This window comes from Schistocerca serialis, chromosome 8, assembly GCF_023864345.2.
Source record: "Schistocerca serialis cubense isolate TAMUIC-IGC-003099 chromosome 8, iqSchSeri2.2, whole genome shotgun sequence".
NCBI classification, from domain to species: Eukaryota; Metazoa; Arthropoda; class Insecta; order Orthoptera; family Acrididae; genus Schistocerca; species Schistocerca serialis.
The window spans coordinates 316,664,174-316,688,126 of NC_064645.1; the positions used below are offsets into that span (position 1 = coordinate 316,664,174).

The 23,953-nt window shown below is 39.6% G+C and overlaps 1 protein-coding gene across 5 annotated transcripts in view; it reads right to left on the minus strand.

Moving 5' to 3' along the window:
- Positions 1-23,953, minus strand: part of LOC126416192 (uncharacterized) — a 206,723-nt gene that overhangs the window by 62,535 nt on the left and 120,235 nt on the right. For all 5 annotated transcript variants that reach the window (XM_050083777.1, XM_050083779.1, XM_050083778.1 and 2 more), the window contains one exon: positions 17,182-17,304. In XM_050083777.1, the coding sequence (XP_049939734.1) occupies positions 17,182-17,304 (123 nt within the window). The remainder of the gene's footprint in view (positions 1-17,181; positions 17,305-23,953) is intronic.

Below are 23,953 nucleotides of genomic sequence, written 5' to 3' on the forward strand. Positions count from 1 at the left end.
TGCGCTACACTAAATTTCTACTACTAAAAATAAATAGCCATGTATTTTCAATATAAATATAACCAAGTCATTATGAATTTCTTTGAGTTGTTGCTGCACGTTTCTTAATTTTTATTTTTGATGTCTACATTGTACCATTCATTGGTTGTTATGTTTAATGGCTCTTGAATCTCAACACATATTTACATTTTATCTTATAATTCTGAAGTAATAGACTGTCACATGTTAGAATGAGGTGTGGACAAAACACAGTATTTACGGCTCAGTTATGAATTTAGAAAAGCCCACTTGCACGTTATTGCCAATGTGAAATTGTTCGTACACAGCAACTACTCTGTGTGTGTGTGTGTGTGTGTGTGTGTGTGTGTGTGTGTGTGTGTGTGTGTGTCCTTACTGTTATGTTCATATTGCTGAAGCACATCATTATATATAGGTGATGCTTTCTCAAAAATAAGATATATTTACATTGTATGGTCAATTTATTTTATATACCTCTGTTACATTTCATATCTTACTCATTACAATGTGGCTTCATGTAACTGAATTAGTGTGGATGAGTGTGTTGGCGTGCCATTTCTGAAGGATACTCGTTCTCTGAATGAAACTACCTAATCATTTCTCGAAGAACAAATTTTCCCTTTTATTTTGTGTTCTCACTAGTTTCTGTTAATGATCATCGTGACAAATAATAAATTAGTCTTTTTTTTTTAATCTCAACCCATATACATAGCTACAAATATGGAAATAGTACTATGTTCCCAGCAAAGTTCAAGTCTCATTATCCAATATAAAATGTGCCCCAAACCTTTGGGATAAAATTTCTGTAAGGATGCTCCAATGAAAAGGTACGAAACATCATACAACCAAATCAGTACAAATTTTCATAAGCTGCTTTGGGATAACATAGTGAGACATCTATGTACACAAGTGCAGTGTCCACTGTGGTTGTGTGTGTCTGTCACCTCCCCCTTTATATAAAAGAGCTGTGCTCTCACCAGGAAGGTGATGCTAACTCTCTTTTTTGACATCTAAGGTCTGATACTCATCAAATTCCTCGAGCATGGAAAAACCATTAACAGTGATGTGTACTGTGAGATAACCCTAGCCTACGCAATACCTTCACGAGCAAACAGCCTGTGCTGCTGAAGGAGGGAGAGAGTCATTCTGCTCCACAATAATGCATGTTCACACATCTCCAAGGTCATACAAAGTATAATGGCCAAGTTCAATTGGGAGTAGCTTGAGCATCTGCCCTAAATCCCGGACATGTCGCCATGTAACTTCTGTGAGCTTGGTGCTTCAACTTTACGACAAACGGAAGAACACAGTGGAAGGCTTGTGTCACAGCCACAGGAATTCTGGAAACAGGAAATTCTTCAGCTTATAAACAGTGGCATAGTTGTGCTCTGCCCTCTGGTGATTACTTTTCCTATAAAGACTATAATTATACCCACAGTATTGTTTTGTAGCTTTTCTCCTGAACAACCTCATAACTGAGATAGAGGATAAAGCATCACCAATCAGAAATGAATATTACAGGTAGTACATTGCGTGCGAAGCATGTGTTTGTAAACAGGTTAAGTTTCCACACTGATGTTGCTGATCCTACCAGGCTATGCATAATATGTGATGTGTTAATGGAGAATTTTATCCTCTAAGGGGTTGCAAGGAAGCACTGGTGTACGAGACTGTTCTAACTCTGAACACAAAGACACAGTTGTAATAAACCAACTATTTACTAAGTCACTGCATGATAGCTTAAGTACAATAAAGTTTAGAGAACATATACAAGACTGCTGTTCAGAGCCAGTGCATGGCTGCATAAAAAGCATTTGCTTGACAGGGACTGTCTGCTATCAGCTGCAGGCGACAGATGCGTGGACCAAAGATCGGCAGCCTTTGGTAGGGGCCCGGAGCAGCCAAACAGTGTGCTCCTCAAATGAGTGTGCATATCAACATGCACTGCAATAGTGGGGGCAGAAAAGCTGTAATGTGTGGGTGATTACAGATCCCCAGCAGAAATTTAAGGGGAAGTGGTTGGCAGGGGAGGAGCAGGCTGTCACTGTACACAAGTGACCACCGTGATATTTGAGACAGTGGCAAAATTTTATGCACTACTGTATTGTCTGCATTGGGACTGGTGGCCACCACTTTGAAAAGTGGCAATGCGATTAAGTTGTTACAACAATGTTAAGTGAATTATGTTACTTAAAACAAAATTTCAATTTCCAGTCATTTATTCCTCGCCTGAAAGTATTCAGTTTGGGATCTTCTACCATTAATAACATTTTGATCCTAAATATATGGGACATCCTATATATGTAGTAACGGAAGTCATATGTACTATGATGGTGATCTTGGCACTACTATATAGCACATAACTAGTTAGCGATAATACCAACAAGAATTACACTACTTAAATACTCTATTAAAAACCTTTATCATCATTAACAAAGTTCAGAATCCAGTTTAAAAATTTTCAGCGGCTGACTTTCCACCAACTAGAACTACTTTTAAATTATTACAGCTGCCTGTTTATGGAAGTAGACATCAAATTTATATAAGAAGCAGATCTTATGGGCTGGTCCTCTTTGATTTCCTTCATACTTAAAAGATTTGAAGGTAAGTGGTTGAACATCAGTTTCCTAATGCAGTACAATGTATTACAATGCACTGTCAAGTACAAAAATTTGAACTCTGGGATAGAATCACCCATACTGGTTCAATTCCTGCTACATGCAAGATTTTTAACAACTTTTAAAAAAATTCGACTTTTATTATGAAATGTAAATGTTAATTAGCAAATAATGAATCATAATTTTTTCTAAAATTTTACTTTTAATTACTAATCATATGAAAATTGAGAGTATTATGAATAAATACAAACAGAATATTAAAAACACTATTATTGATCACCAAAATTCTCTCATTTAACATTAAGAAATTTCACATTTTGTAGCAGATTTTAATTTATTATGAGTACTTGTATTTTCATGTGATTTGTAATTAAAAATGACATTTTTATTAAAAAATTATAATTGATATACATTTAACATTTCAAATAGATAATAAATACGGAGTTGAAATAAAAGTTGCATGAAGTAAGAATTGAAGTGATTACTTCGCAACATTGCAAAACTAGAATGTTACCCATAAAGCTACAGATGGTTCCATTAAAGGGTACAGAATTCTTTGTGCTTAACAGTGCTTTGAAATTTCCAAATCAAATTTTTTGTGAATTTTTGAGATGTGCATCTTACTGCTTTTGGCAACTGATGTCCAGGTTTATTTTTATGAAGTATGAAGAAAATAGAAGAGAGCCAATCAGTAAGGTCTACTTGTTAGATGTTACTGACTTCTCGCATAATGATTGTTGTTTTGTATGGTACCAATCAACAGGAGTGAGAAAGTGTAATGAAATATATTCCATTTGGCATTCTAAATGGCTGCTACAGAAAGTACCCACAATCTGTAGTTTTCTTCTGCGTAATAATGAGACTATTATTAATGTATTACTTTTAACGTAAGACAGACCTTTTAAAACCTTGCTCTATGATGCTCTACTTTTTTACTACATTAAAGGCAGCTGCAGTATGCAACAGTAAGCTTAGGAATAACATATATGATGGGATTATGGTCAAATTTCCCAAATCAAGCAATAGCTTTAAGAGATACTGCATGTCAGTTATCCTTAAACTCTCCTGGAGCTTCGGCACTCTGGAGAGTGGGCAAGGTGTGTGCAGCGGCCTCAGTAGCTCAAAAAATGTCTCAGATGAGAGAAAAAAATGCTAGTTAAGGCTAATAGTGATCACAGGATTTAATAGACCAAGAATGTCTTTCTGCAAGAGAGTAGACGTGGGATGGGAATGTGTAAACTAGTCTGGTACTCCTTGAGTAATGAATATCAAGTAAGTAGTATTTTAAATGGAATGCCAGGCCAGTGATGTCATCTATGATTCACTCTCCTTAGAAAAATATTTTGGCAATGAAAAACATGTAATTACGGGTAGGTGGAAACAGTTTTTACAATAAACTGAACTACAGAACTGTTGACACTGATGTGAAGATTGCATCCATGATAAGGTGCTCTGATATGGATGTGACTGATGCATTGCCAACTCTCTGAGATGCCTGCTTCTGAATGTTTTCAAAATCAAACAATGGTAATGAAACAACAAGAATATAGAAAAGATAGATTGTTACTCACCACACAGAGGAGTCGCTAAACCACAGACAGGTACAACGAAAAAGAATGCTAGAATTGTTCATTTTAAGACTATGTCGTTCATATTAAGTACACTGTCCAGCAACATTAATGTGACCACCTGTCAAAAGCCTGAATAATCAACTTTTGCAGTGTCAGAGTGTGTACGTGGACAAGGAAAAAAAATAAAAATTCCCGGATTTTTCACAGATGTCCCAGTTAAAAACACACTTTTTCTGTGTAAAGTGACAGAATACTTTCTCTCGGAACCATAAAACTTATCAACCCTACGAATGGTTAAGGTTTTATACGCTGGCGTAGAACTTACTGGAGCTTCAGAACACTAAGCCCCCCCCCCCCCCCCCTCTCCTCCAGAAAAAAGGAAGACATGTTTTGATAAGATCTTTGCTAGGCAGCAACATGTAGCATGTATGCTGCATATTTTCGTATTAAGAAAATATACATTTGAATTCAACCAAACACATTAAGTTAGCATCCAAAGCATTGAAATCGAGATTGTGATGCGCTTTAGAAAGCCAGTCATAGCTGATGTCAAGTGATCTCGCCGACGATAGCAGATATTCAGAGCATAGGACATGTGACATGGTCAGCCAATAGCAACCAACATCACTGTTCAGTAGCGCGAACACATATGAAACGTTAATGGTTTAAATTAATACACAGATTGTAGCTACTAGAAAAGCTAAGCTTTAACATGTAATACTTGTCTTTTTTGCATGTGTTACACTTTAGTATACATCATACAAATGTGTCAGAAAAATTTTAAATAATTTGTAAACATGTGTAGGGCTCAAAATCCTGCGGAGTGGTTGGCCCTCATGAAGCTTTAAATGAGAATCAAACGATCTGTGATTCAAGAAATTCAAAGCAGATTCGCACACGTAACAAAATTTATCTTGCGTAAAATGAAATTTACTTATTCCCGCGACCTGTTGGAATGCGTTTTAGCAGTTGGCAGTGAGAGCTAGAAAATGCCGTTACCATGCATGCGCAGCTACGGTGACGTAGGAAGCCCACATGTTCATATCTATATAGCATTAAGAGATCTAACGTTACGTCATAAATGAAATAGAACATCAGAGGGTACTCAAAGAGCATCGAAATTTTGTAAACCAGACTTAAATGCATAGTTCGGCTAAAAGTGCACATTCTTATGTCCAGACTCACAAAGAAGTAGGCCCCAACATGATACGAGGGTTGTAACTTAAATAGTGGCAACTATTTATTCACAAACCATACAAAAGAGTTACATGTTTGCACCTGTTACTGTCCTTCAAAGTAGTCACCAGTGTTGTGTAGAACCTGTTGCGAGCCATATGGAAGACGTAGTATACTGTTAGCAGAGCCTGTTTGGTGCGAATGGAGCAGTCTAAAGTTTTGGTGATTCTTATGTACAACTGTGATGGTGTTACCTTAACGCATTTCGTTCCTCCACGGCAGGCCGCCAATGCACAGTATTACTGTTCGTTTTTGGAGCATCACCTGCAACCAGCTTTGCGAAAGAAGCGGTGATGCTTTCTGCGCAACACACCCATCATTTTGCATGACAATACGCGGGCGCATACAGTACAAGCTGTGGCTGCTCTGTTCGGTCGATGGGACCGGGAAGTACTGTACCATCCACCATACTCCTTGGACTTAAGTCCTTGTGACTTTGATTTGATTCCGAAGAGGCAGTAGACCGCTCCATTCGCACCATCAACAGAACAGGTTCTGCTAATGGTATACTACACCTTTCACATCGCTGGCAACAGGTTCTACACAACACTGGTGACTACTTTGAAGGACAGTAACAGGTGCAAACATGTAACTCTTCTGTATCGGTTGTGAATAAATAGTTGCCATTATTTAAGTTCCAACCCTCGTATTAAGCTTTCTAGTGTGGTTTTCGGGCTGCAAATTTTCTTGGAGTACCAGTACTGTATTATCTCATCTTTGGTTCTTTATTATGGCATAACACCATATGTGCCAGGGGATAACAACGGGCACTTCTAATTCAGCAAACAGTTGACACTAGCCAATACTGTGGAATAAAACACTTCGTTTCAAATCAATTGACTGCCTCTGCGAAAAAGATTAATAAAAGCAAAATTTCTTAGCAAACCGAGTAAAGTAACTTCAGTGTTCAGGAAGGCAATTAATGCTCTACTGCCAAAAACCTGGAAATAAAATAAAATCAAGAAACTAAAACTAATAACATATTTTAGTCTTTCGTAATTACATGAATGTATTGTAATTCACTTAATTGCTCTCGGGCACAGAAATACGCTTCATGTGAGAGTTGTAAATGTTGAAGAAAAGCAAAATCACTAAACCTAAACACTGGCCATGTGGAGACTTCGCTTCCTCCTCTGCAACTTAGACTGCCCTGCGCACGTGCGAATCTGGTAGCTTGGGCTCGTCAGAAGAATTTTTGTGGCTAGTGTCTGGCTGCTTGTTGCTACTACTGATACAGCTAACAGCTGTACTTCAAGCAGCCATAAGCGGGAAGGAGCAGGTACTGCTCATACGTGACCCAACTGCGAGTGTGTGTGTGTGTGTGTGTGTGTGTGTGTGTGTGTGTGTGTGTGTGTGTGTGGGCGCGCATATGCGTGCACTAGGGCTTATGGGTGCTCAACGTCACGGTCATCAGCACCCTGAGACACATTAAAAGAAACTAATGTGGACAAATTTAGTAAAAAGGAAGCATACATGCAAAGAAAGCAGGAAAAGATGCAAAATGCTGCATAAGAAAATAAAACTTAAGGAAAATGAGAAAGGAGCGTCAAGGATGCCACAGGAAATTTTCATTGGTTGGCTACTTACGTAAAATATGGGTGAGCCAGTCATCCTGTGAACAAATTAAGACTCTTTACCTAAAATATTGGACAAGTCACAGAACTTTAAAACTTTAATCACATTCGTTTGAGTATTTCCTAAAAGAGATGGCATATCTGCCGGCAAGTCAGCCATGAGCCCACTGGCAACTTCTCAAATGAACCTAATGTAAACTGTTGTGACATCACTACTGTATTATGAAGTACTGCATAGTCTTCATCCTAAAGCCTTTGACACATTTCGGTGTTGGCAGGCACTTGTGTGTGCACTGTGTTTTGTTGCTGGAAATGGCGAATTTCCTTTGAAAGTTAAGTTTATTTCAGTTTTCTTTCTCTTGTTTGTTTTATTGCTACATTATTATTCTGCAGTAGCGGGCTAAAGTAAAATTCTTTGTTAGAGTATATCATTTATTACCAATCAAAACACAAAAATTTAACTGAAAACTAAAACAATGAAAAATTCCCGGAATTCTAAAAAATTCCAGGATTTTTCCTGGTTTTCTCCCGGATGAAAAAATTGCCGCATTTTCAGGGGTGTATACACCCTGAGTGTAGACCACTGCAAGACATACAGGAAGAAAGTCAATGAGGTTCTGGAAGGTATCAACTCCAGTGCTGTGGCTAATTGCTCTAGGTTTCTCGGTTGAGGATCTGTAGTATGAACAGCTCGACTGAGGTAGTCCCACAGATTCTCTAGTGGGTTTAAATCTGAGAAGTTTGGTGGCCAGGAGAGTACAGTAAGCTCTTCCTTGAGCACTTCAAACCACACGTATACATTGCGAGCTGCGATGTGTTGTATTGTCCCACTGGTAGATGCCATCCTATCAAGGATAGGGGTATACTTGTGTTAATTCACTGGGCCTTCCAGAAGGGTGAGATTACTCAGGGAATGTCACGATAACATACCCCAAACCATAGTGCTCGCTTCTCTTTCTGACAACTGTTGCAAGGTGTTAGCTTTTGGACGTTTCATGCAAAACATGTCTGAGCCTTGGCGGCTCATATCGATAGTGCCACTCTGGTGGTTTATCTTTACTGCCACGGTCAGGGCAGTAAGCAGCGCTCTCTGGGGCCTACGCGAGGTCTTGGGGGTGTGCTCCGGGACGTCGTGGAAGACGGTTGTCGGGTTGACGCAGCGAGTGTGGGACCGGACCTATCGCATGGAGATATACAAGTTGGCTCTGAACGGAAGGCGCCGTAGCAAGCAGCAGGAAGCGGGCGTCCTGTAATTTGTGTGAAGGAGTAACGATTTTTGCACTGGACGTCGTAGTGGTTCCCGAGAGTTGCGGTGGCTGCTTTCGGAGAAGAGAATTGGTAAGAGCTCGTGTCTACGCTCTTTTCCGTACGATGTTGCTGCCGGCCATTATAAAAGGGTGAAAATCAAGCGCTTGTATTGACTATATGGGAACCGATGTAAAATTACATTTGTGATTTAGTCTCACTTGTACTGTGACAATTTAGAGGCAAAAACTGTGGTGGTTTCATTAGGTCTGGTTCTTTGCTGTGCAACTAAGGGAGTCAGTTATTTGGGGTAACTGAGGGAGCACCATTATGTTAGTCTAAGTGATACGTTCTCCACATTTGTCTATAGCTTTGCGAATCAAAATCATGGGGGAGTACACGTGTGAGTAATTTGCTATTGTATTGATGGTTATGTTGTAAAGACTGTTCTCTGGTGCGTTAAATCACGCACTGATTTGTAGCCGATCTAAGCAGAAGTTACCATTGTTACTTGCTTATGTGCTACTGTCCTTATGATTGGCGTTGTTTGTCTTTTGATTGTGGGTGTGCTCACGTTTAAAAAAAAAAAAAAAAAAAAAAAAATTACGGCTGCTATTCATAAGGGTTATCTAGTACGGAAATTGCTTAAGCTTTTATCATATGCTGGTCTGTTTGCCTATCACATTGGCTTTCTATGCAGTAACTGAAGGAATGTGTGTGGTGGTTCAAGATTGTAGGCTGACTAGTATTTGAACTGGTGCTGAGCTTAAGGGCGAGATCAGCATCCCGCAAACCCGCACGCTGTGTGTGGTTAAATGTTCCGCTATTGGGGAGCCGGCTCTCTGTTCTTGGATTGTGTACGGATACGTGATGAGTGCATTGCTGTAGTTTTTCATGTGCTAAATTGCGGGGTGTCGGTGCCGTCCTAGGGCTAGACTTGTGATGTATGTTATGTTGAAAGGGAATTAACTGTACCAAACTTATGAGAGCTTTTAGTTTATTTTAGGTCTGTACATGGAATGATGTTGATATTTTGTCGATTGCAGCAATAACTTCCTATGTGGGGAGATCCTCTGAGGGACTTGTATTGTACTGTTGCAGTGCAGTCCATCTGAAACGTGCTGCTTAAAACTTGGGACTGCAGTTCTCTGATGTTATATATTACTGTTTAATCTTAAATGTCTTGGATATAATATGGTTGTTGAGGACTATGTAATTTTGATCGCTGGTTCCTTAAAGGAAGTATTTCGCTTTAAAATATGTGCTCGGTCAGAGCCTATTTAAATATGATTTTAACTCATCATTCCAATTTTCTAGTCTTGCTTTCTTCAAAGGCTTTTAGTTAAATGATTGCTATTTGCCTGTTTAAATGTTTGAGTGACTTAAAGGAAAAGAATATTATTTGGTAATTTGTACTGATTGTTCCTTTTGGGTAATACCTGACTTATGTGTTCAATAAATGTGTCTAGTCAATGGTGATGCACTGTTCTATTGCTAGCCTACCCCTTCCACTCCCCAGCCTATTGAGCTGCTTTGTGTCGAAATTGTGTTCAGAATACCCCTCTGACTTGACACCTCAATGGCAATGACCATCTGTCTGAAGGAGTATAAAATGTGATTCACCTGAATAGGCTACCTGTCATCACTCAGTGTATGTCCAGTTGTAGTATAGGCATCAAAATTCCAGCCTTTGGCACCAATGAACAGCAGTTAGCATGGGTGCATGAACCAGGTGCCCGCAGCGAATACCCATACATAGCAATGTTCACTGAATGGTCATTGAGGAGAAACTGTTGGTAGACCACTGGTTCTGGGTGGTCAGTTGCTCAACAGTTGCCCATCTATTCACCCGTACACATCTCCACAGCTTTGTTGAGTCCTTTCATCTATGACCTGCAGTGCGCCACAGTTACCTGGTGTTGGTTTTGGATAGTGCCATTTTGCCAAGCACATAATATGTTAACAACAGTGGCACATGAACAATTTACGAAAGTTTTCTGAGTCCCCCAACACACTTCATATACTCTCCACTGCTAATGTTGCGACCTGCTGTCTGCAAGTGGTTATTGCACATTGATGCTGAATACAGGCTGTGGTCACATTAATGTGACTGCATTGCGTAGAAAACTAAAAAACACAATCACACCACAGAAACATGGCCACTTTCACCTCCAGGTGCTAAAGCCAGACTGCACTGGGTCCGAGGTGAGCAACAAACTAACTGGGATAAGTAGTGGGGGTAAAGAAGAGGTGTGGAGAGGGGAGGAGAAGGGATAGCAGGGTAGGTGTTGGGTAGATGCTGGTGCTGCCTGTGGAGTGTGTAGGGATATAGAGTGCACAAGATAGGGCTGCTAGGTGCAGCACCAAGAGGTTGTGTTGTGCGGCATGGGGACAGAAAGAGGAGAGAAGCAGAAAGGACTATGTATGTGCACTAGTGGCATTGGGGAAGGGAGGAGTGGGTATGGGAATGAAAGGTGTATTGCAGGTAGAGTTCTATCTGCACTATTCAGAAAACTGATGTTGGTGGGAAGAACGCAGATGTGGAACAGTCATTAAAGTGAAGCACCTTGTGTTGGGTGGCACGCTCAGCAACTGGGTGGTCCATCTATCTCTTGCCCACAGTTTGGTGGTGGCCATTCCACCTTCATGATCTGGACTGAAAGTGAAGACACTAACCATATTCCTACTGACTCTTAACACTTCTCCCCCATTTTGCTTCATCTGCTCCTCCCCAGGCCAGTCTCCTGACCCATGAGGTGAGGTTCCTGGGGGGGGGGGATTGACTTTTTGAAATCCTCTGTATAGTTGTATAGGTTAGGGTCCCAGATACCACACCCTGGAGCCATTCAACCTGATGGACTCATCTGCAAGGTATAATTTCTTGCATGATGCTCTAGAGCTTTAAAAATAGTTGCAGTAAGAAGGCTGGTGGCACAGTGTAATTGTTATGGTGCATTTCCATACGCAGACAGTGTGTGTTCGAATCTCCTCTGGTAATATGATATTTTTATTTTTTAATTGTTATGGAAACTTTTTTGATTGTTATTTTAATTTAATGAATTGGTTTAAATTTTATTTTTGTCTTCTAATCCTTATTCACACCATTTTAATCATCATATTAACTTTCTGGTTTGCTCTAATGTTTTCTTCCTTCGATTCTTCTTTCATTTGAAATTTTGTTCACGTGATTTTAATTATTATCATGCATTTATTTTCATTTAATTTCTTCTGTTTATCATCTTATAATTTCACCCATGTTACAGTATTCATTGTTTCTATTCCTCATTCCACTGAAATAATTATAATTCCTTCTTTAATTTAAATCTTCGTCTGCATTATTTTGTCCTTACTGCCACAAGAATTTATGTTTTAAATGTTTGTACGATGATCACCACATAAAAAATTTTCAAATTGGAATGAAAAATCCATTTTTGACACCACTGCACAATCAATGTACCAGAGTATGAAGGTTGCCCAGAAAATAATGCACCACATTTTTTTTTTCTTCAAAAAATTTTTATTGAACATAATGGGAATTACAAACAAACGCGCGCACACACACACACACACACACACACACACACAAAAGAAAGAATAGTGTTTCATCTACACACCCTATTTTTCCCATTCTATGACCTCCCCCCCCCCCCAGCACAAAACAAGGGAATGTATGCCCTGTCGGTACGAATCCTTGCCCTGGTGGCCGAGACAGTGTTTCACTGTGTAACTCACCTCTCATCGTGCTCAAAAGGTCTTTCATGAATGGCATCCTTTAATGGCCCACACATCAGCTCACAGCAACATGTCAGAGCCACAGAGAAGTACAAGCCGAACTGCATATGGCCTTAATCGGTCTTGAGAAGGCATATGACGGAGTGCAGAGGCAAGAGATATGGAAATGTATGAGAAGTAAATGCCTGCCAGAAAAATATAAGAGGGTGGTAGAAGACATGTATGAAGGTGCAATGACACAAGTCAGGAGCAGTGCAGGTGCAACAAATGCATTTCCTGTGACAGTAGGACTACTTCAGGGATCTGCTCTCAGCCCATCTCTCTTTGACCTTGTCATAGATGTACTAGTCAAAGATGTGAAAAAAGAGGCACCTTGGAGCATGATGTTTGCTGATGATGCGATCTGTGAACCCACCCAGGCGGCACTTCAAGACAAGCTTGAACAATGGAGAAAAGTTCTAGAGGAACGGGGAATGAGAATTAGCAGTAAAACAGAGTATATGCGTACAAAGAATGCTAAAGATCTATATATTAACCTGCAGGGCAAACAACTGATGCTGGTCATGAAATTTAAATACCCAGGCTCTTACATGCAAAGTGATGGAGGACTGGAGGCTGAAATACAGCACAGGATAAATAGTGGATGGATGAACTGGAGGAAACTGAGCAGAGTACAGCGTGATATGAAGTTTAGCTGCAGAATAAGAGGAAAGCTTTACAAGTATGTGGTGAGGCCTGCGATGCTGTATAGTGCAGAAAACTTGGCCAATTACAAAAGCCCAAGAGAAAAAGACGGAAGTGGCAGAAATGAGAATGTTAAGGCTGGCGGGTGGCGTGACATGAAAGGATAGACTAAGGAATGAGTAGGTTAGGGGAACAGTGAAAGTGGGGCCCATAGGGAAGAAGATCCAAGAAAGTAGGCTAAGACCGTATGGACATGTGCAGGGAAGAGGGGAGTACTACGTGGGGAGAAGAGTTGAAGACCTAGAAATTGAACGATCAAGGAGAAGAAGAAGACCTAGAAATTGAACGATCAAGGAGAAGAAGAAGACCGAAACTGAGATGGGAAGACAAGGTAGTAGGGACCTACGAGAGAGAGGACGGCTCAGAGAAGAAGCACTGGATATGCATTTATGGAAGAGAAGGATCCAGCAAAGCAATGCCGACCCCCATATGATGTGGGAAATGTCTGAGATGATGATGATGATGATGATGATGATGATGATGATGATGATGATGGACAGTACCAGTGGGAGAAGAATTGTAAATATTCATCTTCTTAATATACTCTAAAATTATTCCCAAGGGACGGAGACAATTATATTCGGTATTGTGATATTTGGTCATGAAAGTTGCCTAGGGATGTAACAAAGGATTGAAAATACACACTGCCCATTGTGAAAAGTATTCAAGTGTTTAAATGCTTAAAGATTCCAGGTTTGAAGTATCTCTTAACAAACAGCAGTATGCTGGCTACAGATGGGATCTGATTCTTCATATGAAGCAATACCTCTTCTGCACATGAAGTAAATACACTGCCTACATAGTGTCAGTTAGTAAAAAATTATTCAGATTTATCTCTCTACAAGGCGATCAAATTATTTTGATGTAAAGAGAAGATTTTATATTCACATTTATTTCTGGACTTTGAGAACAATTAATTTTATTTAAGTACTCTAAATGTATTTGTGTATACCAAAAGTGGGTTCAAGCAAATAAATAATTAATTCTGTCTTTCTTTTACTTTGTTAACTAATCTTTTATTATTTAAATCAAATTATTGTGGAAACATATAACACAGTCCAGTTAGTAAACTGTAATCTAGCAGACGAGGTAATGGCAGAACTGAAGCTGTGTGGACGGGTCATGAGTTGTGCTTTAGTAGCTCAGTCGGTAGAGCACTTGCCCATGAAAGGCAAAGGTACCGAATTCGGGTCTCAGTCTGCCAAACAGTTTTAATCTTCCAGAGAGTTTCATTATGAAGTTGCTGAAATGCTAAAAGGTTCATACACCAGTATTTATAAGGCTTCGTCCATCCCAAGATCGATAGTCTGTGTCTGACACTCATACATTTAAGATCCATGAAATGAGCCTACAGAAATCTGAGGATAATTTTCACAATTTTTAATTTTCGGTGGAAGTTGGCAGCTAACCATTACTGTATTACAGTCTACATAGCAAGTCTGCTTTCTATCTGTGCACTATTAACATCTCCATGAAAGACTGCCCTTCTCTATTATGTACTGGTATGATATACTCGTATGTATGCGTGTGACTCCTGTAATGTGTTAATATCATGCAGTGTCTTCTACTCTCTTTGAATCAACACAAGAGCAACTTTGATTCCAGTCGCATATTGTGTCAACATTATGAATATTAGTTTATTTATGTCATCTATCAGGAAATTTAGTGCAGTGATCGGTTACATAAACTGAAGCCACTATTGTAATGTGACAGCTGTGCTGGAATTTGAATGCGACTGGGTACAATAAATATTCTGTCATTACCGTATTGATGACGTACCTACCTGCATAAAAGCAGTTTTTATGAGAACTGGAGCTGATCATCGTCCTGTGTCTAATGACAATAAATGAGGAAAAAACCACTCTATTAAAAGTTGCTTGTGTACATTATTGAGATATTTCCTGCAACACCAGTTTTACAGCAGTTCAACAAATTTTCTTCAATGATACGTCGAGAGCAAAATAACGATTTGCAAGTAGGTAACATCACACACTCAACATGCTGAAATGCCAATGACTAACTTACTTTAATCAAAGTACAGCTCTAATCAAGAAAAAGATGCACTACAAGATGTACAGCAAAATCCAACCACTATGCAGTAAAAATATTATATTCAGGAACTATGGAAAAGGAATATTAGAGCCAAATGCTGGACTCTAAATTCAATGAAGTCTTTCTAATTACAGCAGGAAACTAAAAGTAAACTCCACGATCTACACAGAAGACAAGAAGATGCCAACGAGACAGTGTGTGATCCTGTGCCACGTGTCGTCATTTGGATGCATTATGGAGGGGTATGTGGCCAGCACACAACTCTCTTGACCGTTGTCGGCTACCAAGACCTTAACACACTGCTTCTCGTTCACATAACTCCTCAACTGGTGTGATGAGGCTGAGTGGACCTCATTCCAGGCCTCCCTGGCAATATTTGGAATTTAGACTGCATCTTCCACATAGCAGCCACACACGCCAACAACTCAGGCGTGGAGACGGGACGGACGCTAACAGGGAACATGGATAAAAAACAATCAAAGACAGATCCATTAGCTTTACAAAGGCAGGTTTGCATACTCACCCGGCAGACATCCCTTTTGCTAAATCAACTGTCAATCAAATCACAAAAATCGTAAGGTCAGAACAGCAAGTAATTCTTCTGGGTATGGTATATGGTAGTGTAAAAAAAAAAAAAAAAAAAAAACTGATGTCTTCTGCCGACTTGATAGCTCACGTAATTTATGGTTAACACTAGTGTCCATAGCATACAAATTTTATCTGCCAGTATAAAGGCAACTTATAGTATTCTCTGGAAGTTCCACGCATGACTATTGCCACATTCTTGAATGCTCTTCTTCATTATGCGACCTTCAAAACCTAATGTGTTAACTAGGACTGTTGATGTTTTTAAAAATATCAGGAATCGGATACATTGATATCTAAAAAAATATCATTATTGGCTTCCCGATATATCGAAATTTTTTTTCGATATATCAACAGAAAAAATATCGACATACCAGCCACAAAAATATTTGTTGCACATTGTAAATATACTGACACTTTTTTTTAGATATTCTGTACATCAACAAGCTAGCAGCCTGCTTATCCCCTTTTCAGCACGAATTGAAAGGAAAACAACGCACATTCATGCTTGGTGATAACTACTTTGCTAACAATGGTAACTGGAGGTAAGTGGTCCAACAAAAGGTATCAGATGGACCCATCATTCGGTTTTGCCACATAACTGATTTGTCTTTAACATTTCATGTCAACTTCCCTGCTTTTTCATTTCTGCAAACACCAGTTACCTATAAGTTGTAGTGTCAAAATTGCACGGTGAAGTTAAAAGTTGCAGTTTCTGTTGGTAGCATCAAGTGCCGATTATGCCAGCATTTCCCCCTCACACGTCTCTGACCACTAAAAAGAGTAATCTTGTCATTTAGATTTTTGTTCATCAGTTTCAGCAATTGTTTTTGAACAATGCCGATATGAAGAAATAGCACATAAGTTGCATTAAAAATGTTTTTTTAACGCAAATGATGTGCTAGTCCTTCACATAGGATATCTTGTTATTCCATTCACACTGCCACCTCAGTGCAATTGGACTACTACTTTGTGCCATCTATACTTGCTTCACACAGTCAAAGAAAAAGACTGGACGTGATGAAAACTCAAAAAGTAGTAAGACTCCTTCACACAATGAAAGTAAAATTATGTTCTATTACAATTTCAAAAGAACAACTTCAAATATACTATACATAATATAATATAAAATAAAGTAAAAATATCATATTGCCATTTCAATATTGATATACTGATGTATCGATGAAAAAAAAATATCACCGATATGTATCGATATTTTTTTGAAAAAATATCAAAGCATCGACATTTTATCAACATCCCTAGCATTACCCAACGACTGAGTGTAAAACAAAAATTCTAATATTTCATTTCATTTTCCAACATCATCACATCTACAAATGTCCATTCTTAACGTACACCTTTCAACACAAGTGAATTCATGTGTTGTAAAAACTACTAGCAGATGAATCTCAGGCCATTCAGTAAATGAAATATAAAACAAACCATACCTTTACAGAGATGCAGTTCCCCGAACATTATGCGTACCTTACAAGAGTTCCAGCTGAAGGTATCACCAGGAATTTAAGGATGATGTTGGTGTTAGTGGGGGTTGAGTGGAACGACACAGGAGGGAATTTTTGAACAAGGGAAATGAAGCTTCAATGTCATAAATGTCGTTAAATGAACTTTCGATTCTGAATAAATCTTATAGGTACTACAACAGAAGTATTATTTAACAGTATCATTACAATTAATTATTCCTGACTGACAATTTGTTTAATATGATTTTACTGCAATTAATCATTATTTTGGATTGATGCTTTGTTAAAAAGTAGGTGTACGAAGGGTTGTAGAAAAAGGTCTCACCTTATCGGTTTCATCCTTTTCAATTGCTGTACTAACAAGTTGACTACATGGCGGCAACAACAGCTCAAAGGCATATATGGATCGATTTGTATCATTAACATATCTTAGGAAAGAATTTTCATCCTGGAACCAGAAATAAAATTTTGTTACAATCATATTACACACTAAACTGGCGACTTCTAAAATACATACACTTGACAGCACAAAAACATGCCTGCAACTGCAATTAATGACCTGGAAACAGCAATAACTGAGGCGAGGTGGACGCCAAGACAAAATAGTGGTAAGAACGGCCTTGGTAAAGGTGCATACTGTGCCTAGGCATAGTCCAAGATAGAATAGTGGTAAGAAATGACTGATATAAGTGAAACTCATATAATGTGTGAATACTTCGGAGGGATTGTCAAATGGTTCGGATGCAGCTGCCTGTTGCCACATGTGGTTTGAACAACCTCCCCCTCCCCCCCACCTTAATGACTTTTGTTTTAACCTTTGTACAAATTAACAGAGTAAATCTATAACAGTTCTTATTAGGGAGGTTTGAGCCCTGGAAAAACCAGAGCATATGGTTTCTACACTACTAAACTTCCACTGATTTCAATGAATATCTGTATTCTGTATAGAAGGGGTCTAAGATGTGTGCAATAATTGCCACTATATGCCATCTCATCACCAGATGGCTGAGATCCAAATGTCATCTAAGGTTCATGATCAGGCCAGTTTTGTTACATAGTCTACCCACACATTTTCAATGTGACCCACACCTGGTGCTGGAAGAGGCCACCAGATAAGAATATTGTTGTTCTGTTCTGCAAACCATCCATGTACAGTCATTAACATGTGCAGTGGAATGTGGTCTGCAGGAAACAGATTCATCATCATCATCAGCAGCAGCAGCATTTCCTTCCAGCCAGCCAGTTAGGAACTTTTTGAATGATATGCCTCCATTGGTTTCTGTCTTGGTATAGCTTTTCCCTCTCCACTACATATCATGTTACTCCTCTCCTCTTGAGATCTTCCTTAACCTGGTCTGTCCATCTCTTTCTAGGCCATCCAATCAGTCTTCTTCCTGGTACCTCCATCTCCAAATACTGGCATGGAATTCGAGTTGGGTGCATTCGCTTCACATGACCGAACCACTTATCTCAAAGCATTCATTCTCTCCTCTGTAGTCAACGTCACCTGCAGATCTCTCCTTACACTATCATTCCTGACTCTGTCTCTCCTAGTTTTTTGTAACGCTGACCTAAGGAACTTCATTTCACATGCTTGTATTTGACTCTCTCCTCTCTTATTTATGACACAGGCCTCTAGACTATACATCATGATTAGCAGGAGATAAGTTTTATACATGATCTGTTTGGCCCTTTGATGGACTTCCTTGTCCCAGACTAGATTTTGTACTTAGTGGAAGAAGCTAGATCCTTTTGTTATTCAGTTTAAGACCACTAGTTTAGAACTTCTATTGCATGATATGATGCTATTCAGATAATTGAAGCTTTTCACACTCCAGTATGATGTGACAAGGTGTGGGCATCTTGCTCATCTTCATTCCCACTGTCTTGTTTCCTCTTACAGTTAACTTGAACTTTTTTAAATTTTGTGTTCCAGTAATCTAGTCTCCTCTGAACCTCCATTTCCGTCTCTCCCCAAATGGCGATTTCATCAGCAAAAACAAAAGTGTTGAGGTATTCATTTTCTTCTTGCTTGATTTCTTTCATGATTGTGTCCATAAGTGTAATGAAGAGTAAAGGGGAGAGCGAACTGCTTAGCTGAGCACTTCTATATCTTAAACCATTTTGATCTTCCACCTCCTACTTGTACACTGCTCTCACAACCATCGTACAGCATTTGGACTTTTTTAATTAATGAATCAGGAACATTATGTTTTCTCAATCATTCCCACATTTTATCCCTTGGTACACTGTCATATGCATTTTCCAAATCCACGAATACTACTATCAAGTCCTTTCCTTTTTCCCCAATATTTCTCCATTAACTGATGGAGGGAGAAAACGAGATATATTGTTCCCCTATTACTTCTGAACTTGTGCTATTGTTCCTCTAATTGGTGTTCTAGAATTTTCCGCAGTCTTTTTTCTATGACCTTTTCCATTAACTTAAGGCAGTGTGATTCCTCGGTAGTCGGTGCATTTCTTTCTACTACCTTTCTTGATCAATGGTATTATAATTCCTTTTTTCCATTCATCTGGCACTTTGTTTTCTTTCCATATCACCCCCAACACCCGGTGTAACCATTATATTTCATGGATTCCTGCAGCTTTAATCACATCCGCTGTCAGCTGATCTACTCCAGCTGCCTCCCCACTTTTTATCTGTTCCAGGGAATTCTTAGTTTCTAACCAAGAGATTGGATCCTGCTCTTCCTCTAATTCAATGACTTCGGTGTCACTTTCTTGTGCACCTTCCCCATTCAGTAAGACTTCAAAATAAGTCTTCATCTCTTCTCTGATACCTTCCATGTCCCTGATAATACCCCCATCCTCTGTTTCAATCGCTTTTATGTCTTATCTATTAGATCTTTTACTTTTCAATAACCCATATAGCAGTTTTTGGTTCCCTTTGCGATCCTGCTCTAGTTTCTGGGTGAATATTTCCTAACTCTTCTACTTTTCTTCTTTCACAATTCTCTTTGCAGGAAACAGATTAAACACAGATTAAACCCTCACAATATGAATATGCTGGACAGCATCAAGTGGACTGTCTATCATGTGAGGCATTGCTAGTTTAAAGAAAAAGATCCAGCCCCATACTGCCACATACATATGGCCATACCGCGGTGGCCATGCGGTTCTAGGCGCTTCAGTCCGGAACCGCGGGACTGCTACGGTCGCAGGTTCGAATCCTGCCTAGGGCATGGATGTGTGTGATGTCCTTAGGTTAGTTAGGTTTAAGTAGTTCTAAGTTCTAGGGGACTGATGACCTAAGATGCAAAGTCCCATAGTGCTCAGAGCCATTCGAACCTTTTTTGAACATATGGCCATAGTGAAATAAATTGTGCATATATTCAGGTTTGAAATGGACACCTTGTAACTTTTATACCATCACTGGAAAATTTTTTGCAGTGAAAAATATCCATTTGTCAGGTACTAATGCCAATCTCCTTGACAAATGCTAGTTGACACAGTCTATGTTCATCACAGAGTCTGGAGTCTATCCTTGACAGCAGCATGTTCGTTCTTTAGCCAGACTGTCTAAGCTAGTACCAAAGAGTATGCACTGATCTGAGAAATGTAATATGTTTACTTCAACTTCACTGGTTTAAAATTGTTATTATTATAGCGTAATCACTTCAATATCCTGGTATCCTGGCCTGGTGCTGAAGTAGCTGGTATCCTGCCCTGGTGCTGAAGTAGTCCACAGTGAAGTTACTGTATGCCTACTGACTTCTTCAGTTTCCCATGGAATCTAATGACATACAGTGCACTCAGACTTGGCTCATGAATAAAGTGGCTGGACTTCCAGTAACGTAGTTCATGTGTCTGATCTTGAATCTTCTATTGTCATTGGTTATTAAAGAACGAATGACTGATGTACTTACTTACATATATAAACAACTGACCACCACAGCCTGTCATAAAAAGACCGGCACATTCAGGCTATAGCAAGTATCATATCAAATAAAATACACCACTGGCCATTAAAACTGCTACACCAAGAAGAAATGCAGATGATAAACGGGTATTCACTGGACAAATATATTATACTAGAACTGACATGTGATTACATTTTCACGCAATTTGGGTGCATAGATCCTGAGAAATCAGTACCCACAACAGCCACCTCTGGCCGTAATAGCGGCCTTGATATGCCTGGGCATTGAGTCAAACAAGAGCTTGGATGGCGTGTACAGGTACAGCTGCCAATGCAGCTTCAACACTATACTACAGTTCACCAAGAGAGGTGACTGGCGTATTGTGACGATCCAGTTGCTTGGCCGCCACTGAGCAGACGTTTTCAGTTGGTGAGAGATCAGGAGAATGTGCTGGCCAGGGCAGCAGTCGAACATTTTCTGTGTCCAGAAAGGCCCTTACTGGAACTGCAACATGCGGTCGTGCATTATCCTGATGAAATGTAGGGTTTCGCAGGGATCGAATGAAGGGTAGAGTCACGGGTCGTAACACATCTGAAATGTAACGTCCACTGTTCAAAGTGCTGTCAATGCGAACAAGAGGTGACCAAGACATGTAACCAATGGCACTCCATACCATCACGCCGGGTGATACGCCAGTGTGGCGATGACGAATACACGCTTCCAATGTGCGTTCATCGCAATGTCGCCAAACACGGATGTGACCATCATGATGCTGTAAACAGAACCTGGATTCATCTGAAAAAAAAATGAGGTTTTGCCATTCGTGCACCCAGATTTGTCGTTGAGTACACCATCGCAGGCGCTCCTGTCTGTGATGCAGCGTCAAAGGTAACCGCAGCCATGATCTCCGAGCAGATAGTCCATGGTGCTGCAAACATCGACGAACTGTTCGTGCAGATGGTGTTGTCTTGCAAACATCCCCATCTGTTGACTCACGGATCGAGACATGGCTGCACGATCCGTTACAGCCATGCAGATAAGGTGCGTGTCATCTCGACTGCTAGTGATACGAGGCCGTTGGGATCCAGCACGGCGTTCTGTATTACCCTCCTGAACCCACCGATTCCATATTCTGCTAACAGTCATTGGATCTCTACCAACGTGAGCAGCAATGGCGCTATACGATAAACCGCAATCGCGATAGACTACAATCCGACCTTTATCAAAGGCGGAAACATGATAGTATGCATTTATCCTCCTTACACAAGGCATCACAACAACGTTTCACCAGGCAACACCGGTCAACTGCTGGTTGTGTATGAGAAATCGGTTAGAAACTTCCCTCATGTCAGCACGTTGTAGGTGTCGCCACCGGCGCCAACCTTGCGTGAATGCTCTGAAAAGCTAATCATTTGCATATCACAGCATCTTCTTCCTGTCGGTTAAATTTCGCGTCTGTAGCACGTCATCTTCGTGGTGTAGCAATTTTAATGGCTAGTAGCGTAGTTTTTGAAAATATAATTGGGTAGATGTCATGATACTCTACACCAGCCTCAGAAACAGGACAGGATTTACTGGAACAAAAACTGGCACAGCTACAAGGATTTCTCTTTTGGATCATGGAATATTAGAAGCCTGTATCGTCCTGGAACAGCCCAAATACTAGCAAACGAATTAAGAAAATATGGAGCGCAACTGGTAGCTCTCCAAGAAGTAAGATGGCAGGGAACAGGTTCACTGAAAATAGCAGACGGGAAAATAATGTATGGAGACTGCGGTCAGCGCCATGAATCTGGAAGCGGTTTCTACATTCATAAATCAACAGATGACTCAGTGAGGGAGTTCAAACATGTTAATAACCGTATATCATACATAACTATTCAGACACAGTGGTTAGACATTAGATTTCTAAATGTACATGCACCCACAGAAAATGACAACAACACGCAGGAGGAATTCTAGAGCCAACTGGAACAAACGTACAGCTTATAAAGTACGCACAAGGTGAAAATAATGTTAGGAGATTTTAATGCCAAAGTAGGAAAGGAAGAAATCTACAAGCCAACCATTGGCAATTTTAGCTTACACAAGGAAAGTTCAGAGAATGGAGTTCAACTTATAAACTTTGCAATGACAAATGGTCTCATGATAAGCAGTACAAAATTTCAACATAAGCGCATTCATTTAGGAACATGGATATCACCAGATGGAAAGGTAGTCAACCAAATAGGTCCTGTAGCTATCCAGGAACGATTCCAAAACAGTATTAAAGATGCGAGACCCTTTAGGGGAGTGGATTGTGACACAGACCACATGTTAATAATATCAAAAATGAAAGTGAAACTAAAAAGGAAAGTAAATAGAAATAGAGAAGACATTACAAGATATAACATAGGAAACCTGGCAAAAGTAGATATAAAAGAAAATTTTACAAAAGAAATTAAAAGCAATCTAACAAAACCGAGACTGACCAATGCAGAACCACAGGATGTCGAAAGCAGATGGAGACACCTGAAGGGCTGTATTCAAGAAGCAGCTTCCAAAATCATAGGTGAAAGAAAATGACCTAATTTGGTTTAACACCCAGTGTCAAGAAAAAGTGCTGGAAAGAAGAAATACGAGGAATGCATGGATTAAAGAAAGGGACAATATGACATTGAAGGAAAGATACTATAAACTCCGCCAAGAAACACAAAGAACCCTAAGACAAGAGAAAAGGGAATACTATAACAATATGATCAGAGAAGCAGAGGATGATTTCCAACATCACAGGACAAGGCAGATGTATCAAAATACAAAAAAAATCCTTTGGTAAATTCAATAAAAGGGAACAGTTTATAACGGACCAGTATGGGAAAATACTGACCAACAAAAGTGACATACAGAACAGATGGAAGACATACTTTTCACAACTTCTCAACTGCAATGACCCACACTCTTACTTTAAATCGAAAGAACCTGATACAGTTGATACAGTTACTACCCCATCAGTAAATGAAATACAGCAAGCAATAAAGAAATTAAAGAATAACAAGGCTTGTAGCGAGAACAAGATATACGCTGAGTTATTAAAGAATGGAGGTCCACAACTGGAATTAGAAATACAAGCGTTAATAGAAACAATTTGGGAGACCGAAACCATGCCTGCAGATTGGAAAACTGCAATTGTGTACCCCATATTTAAGAACAATGATCCACTAGTTTGTGATAACTACA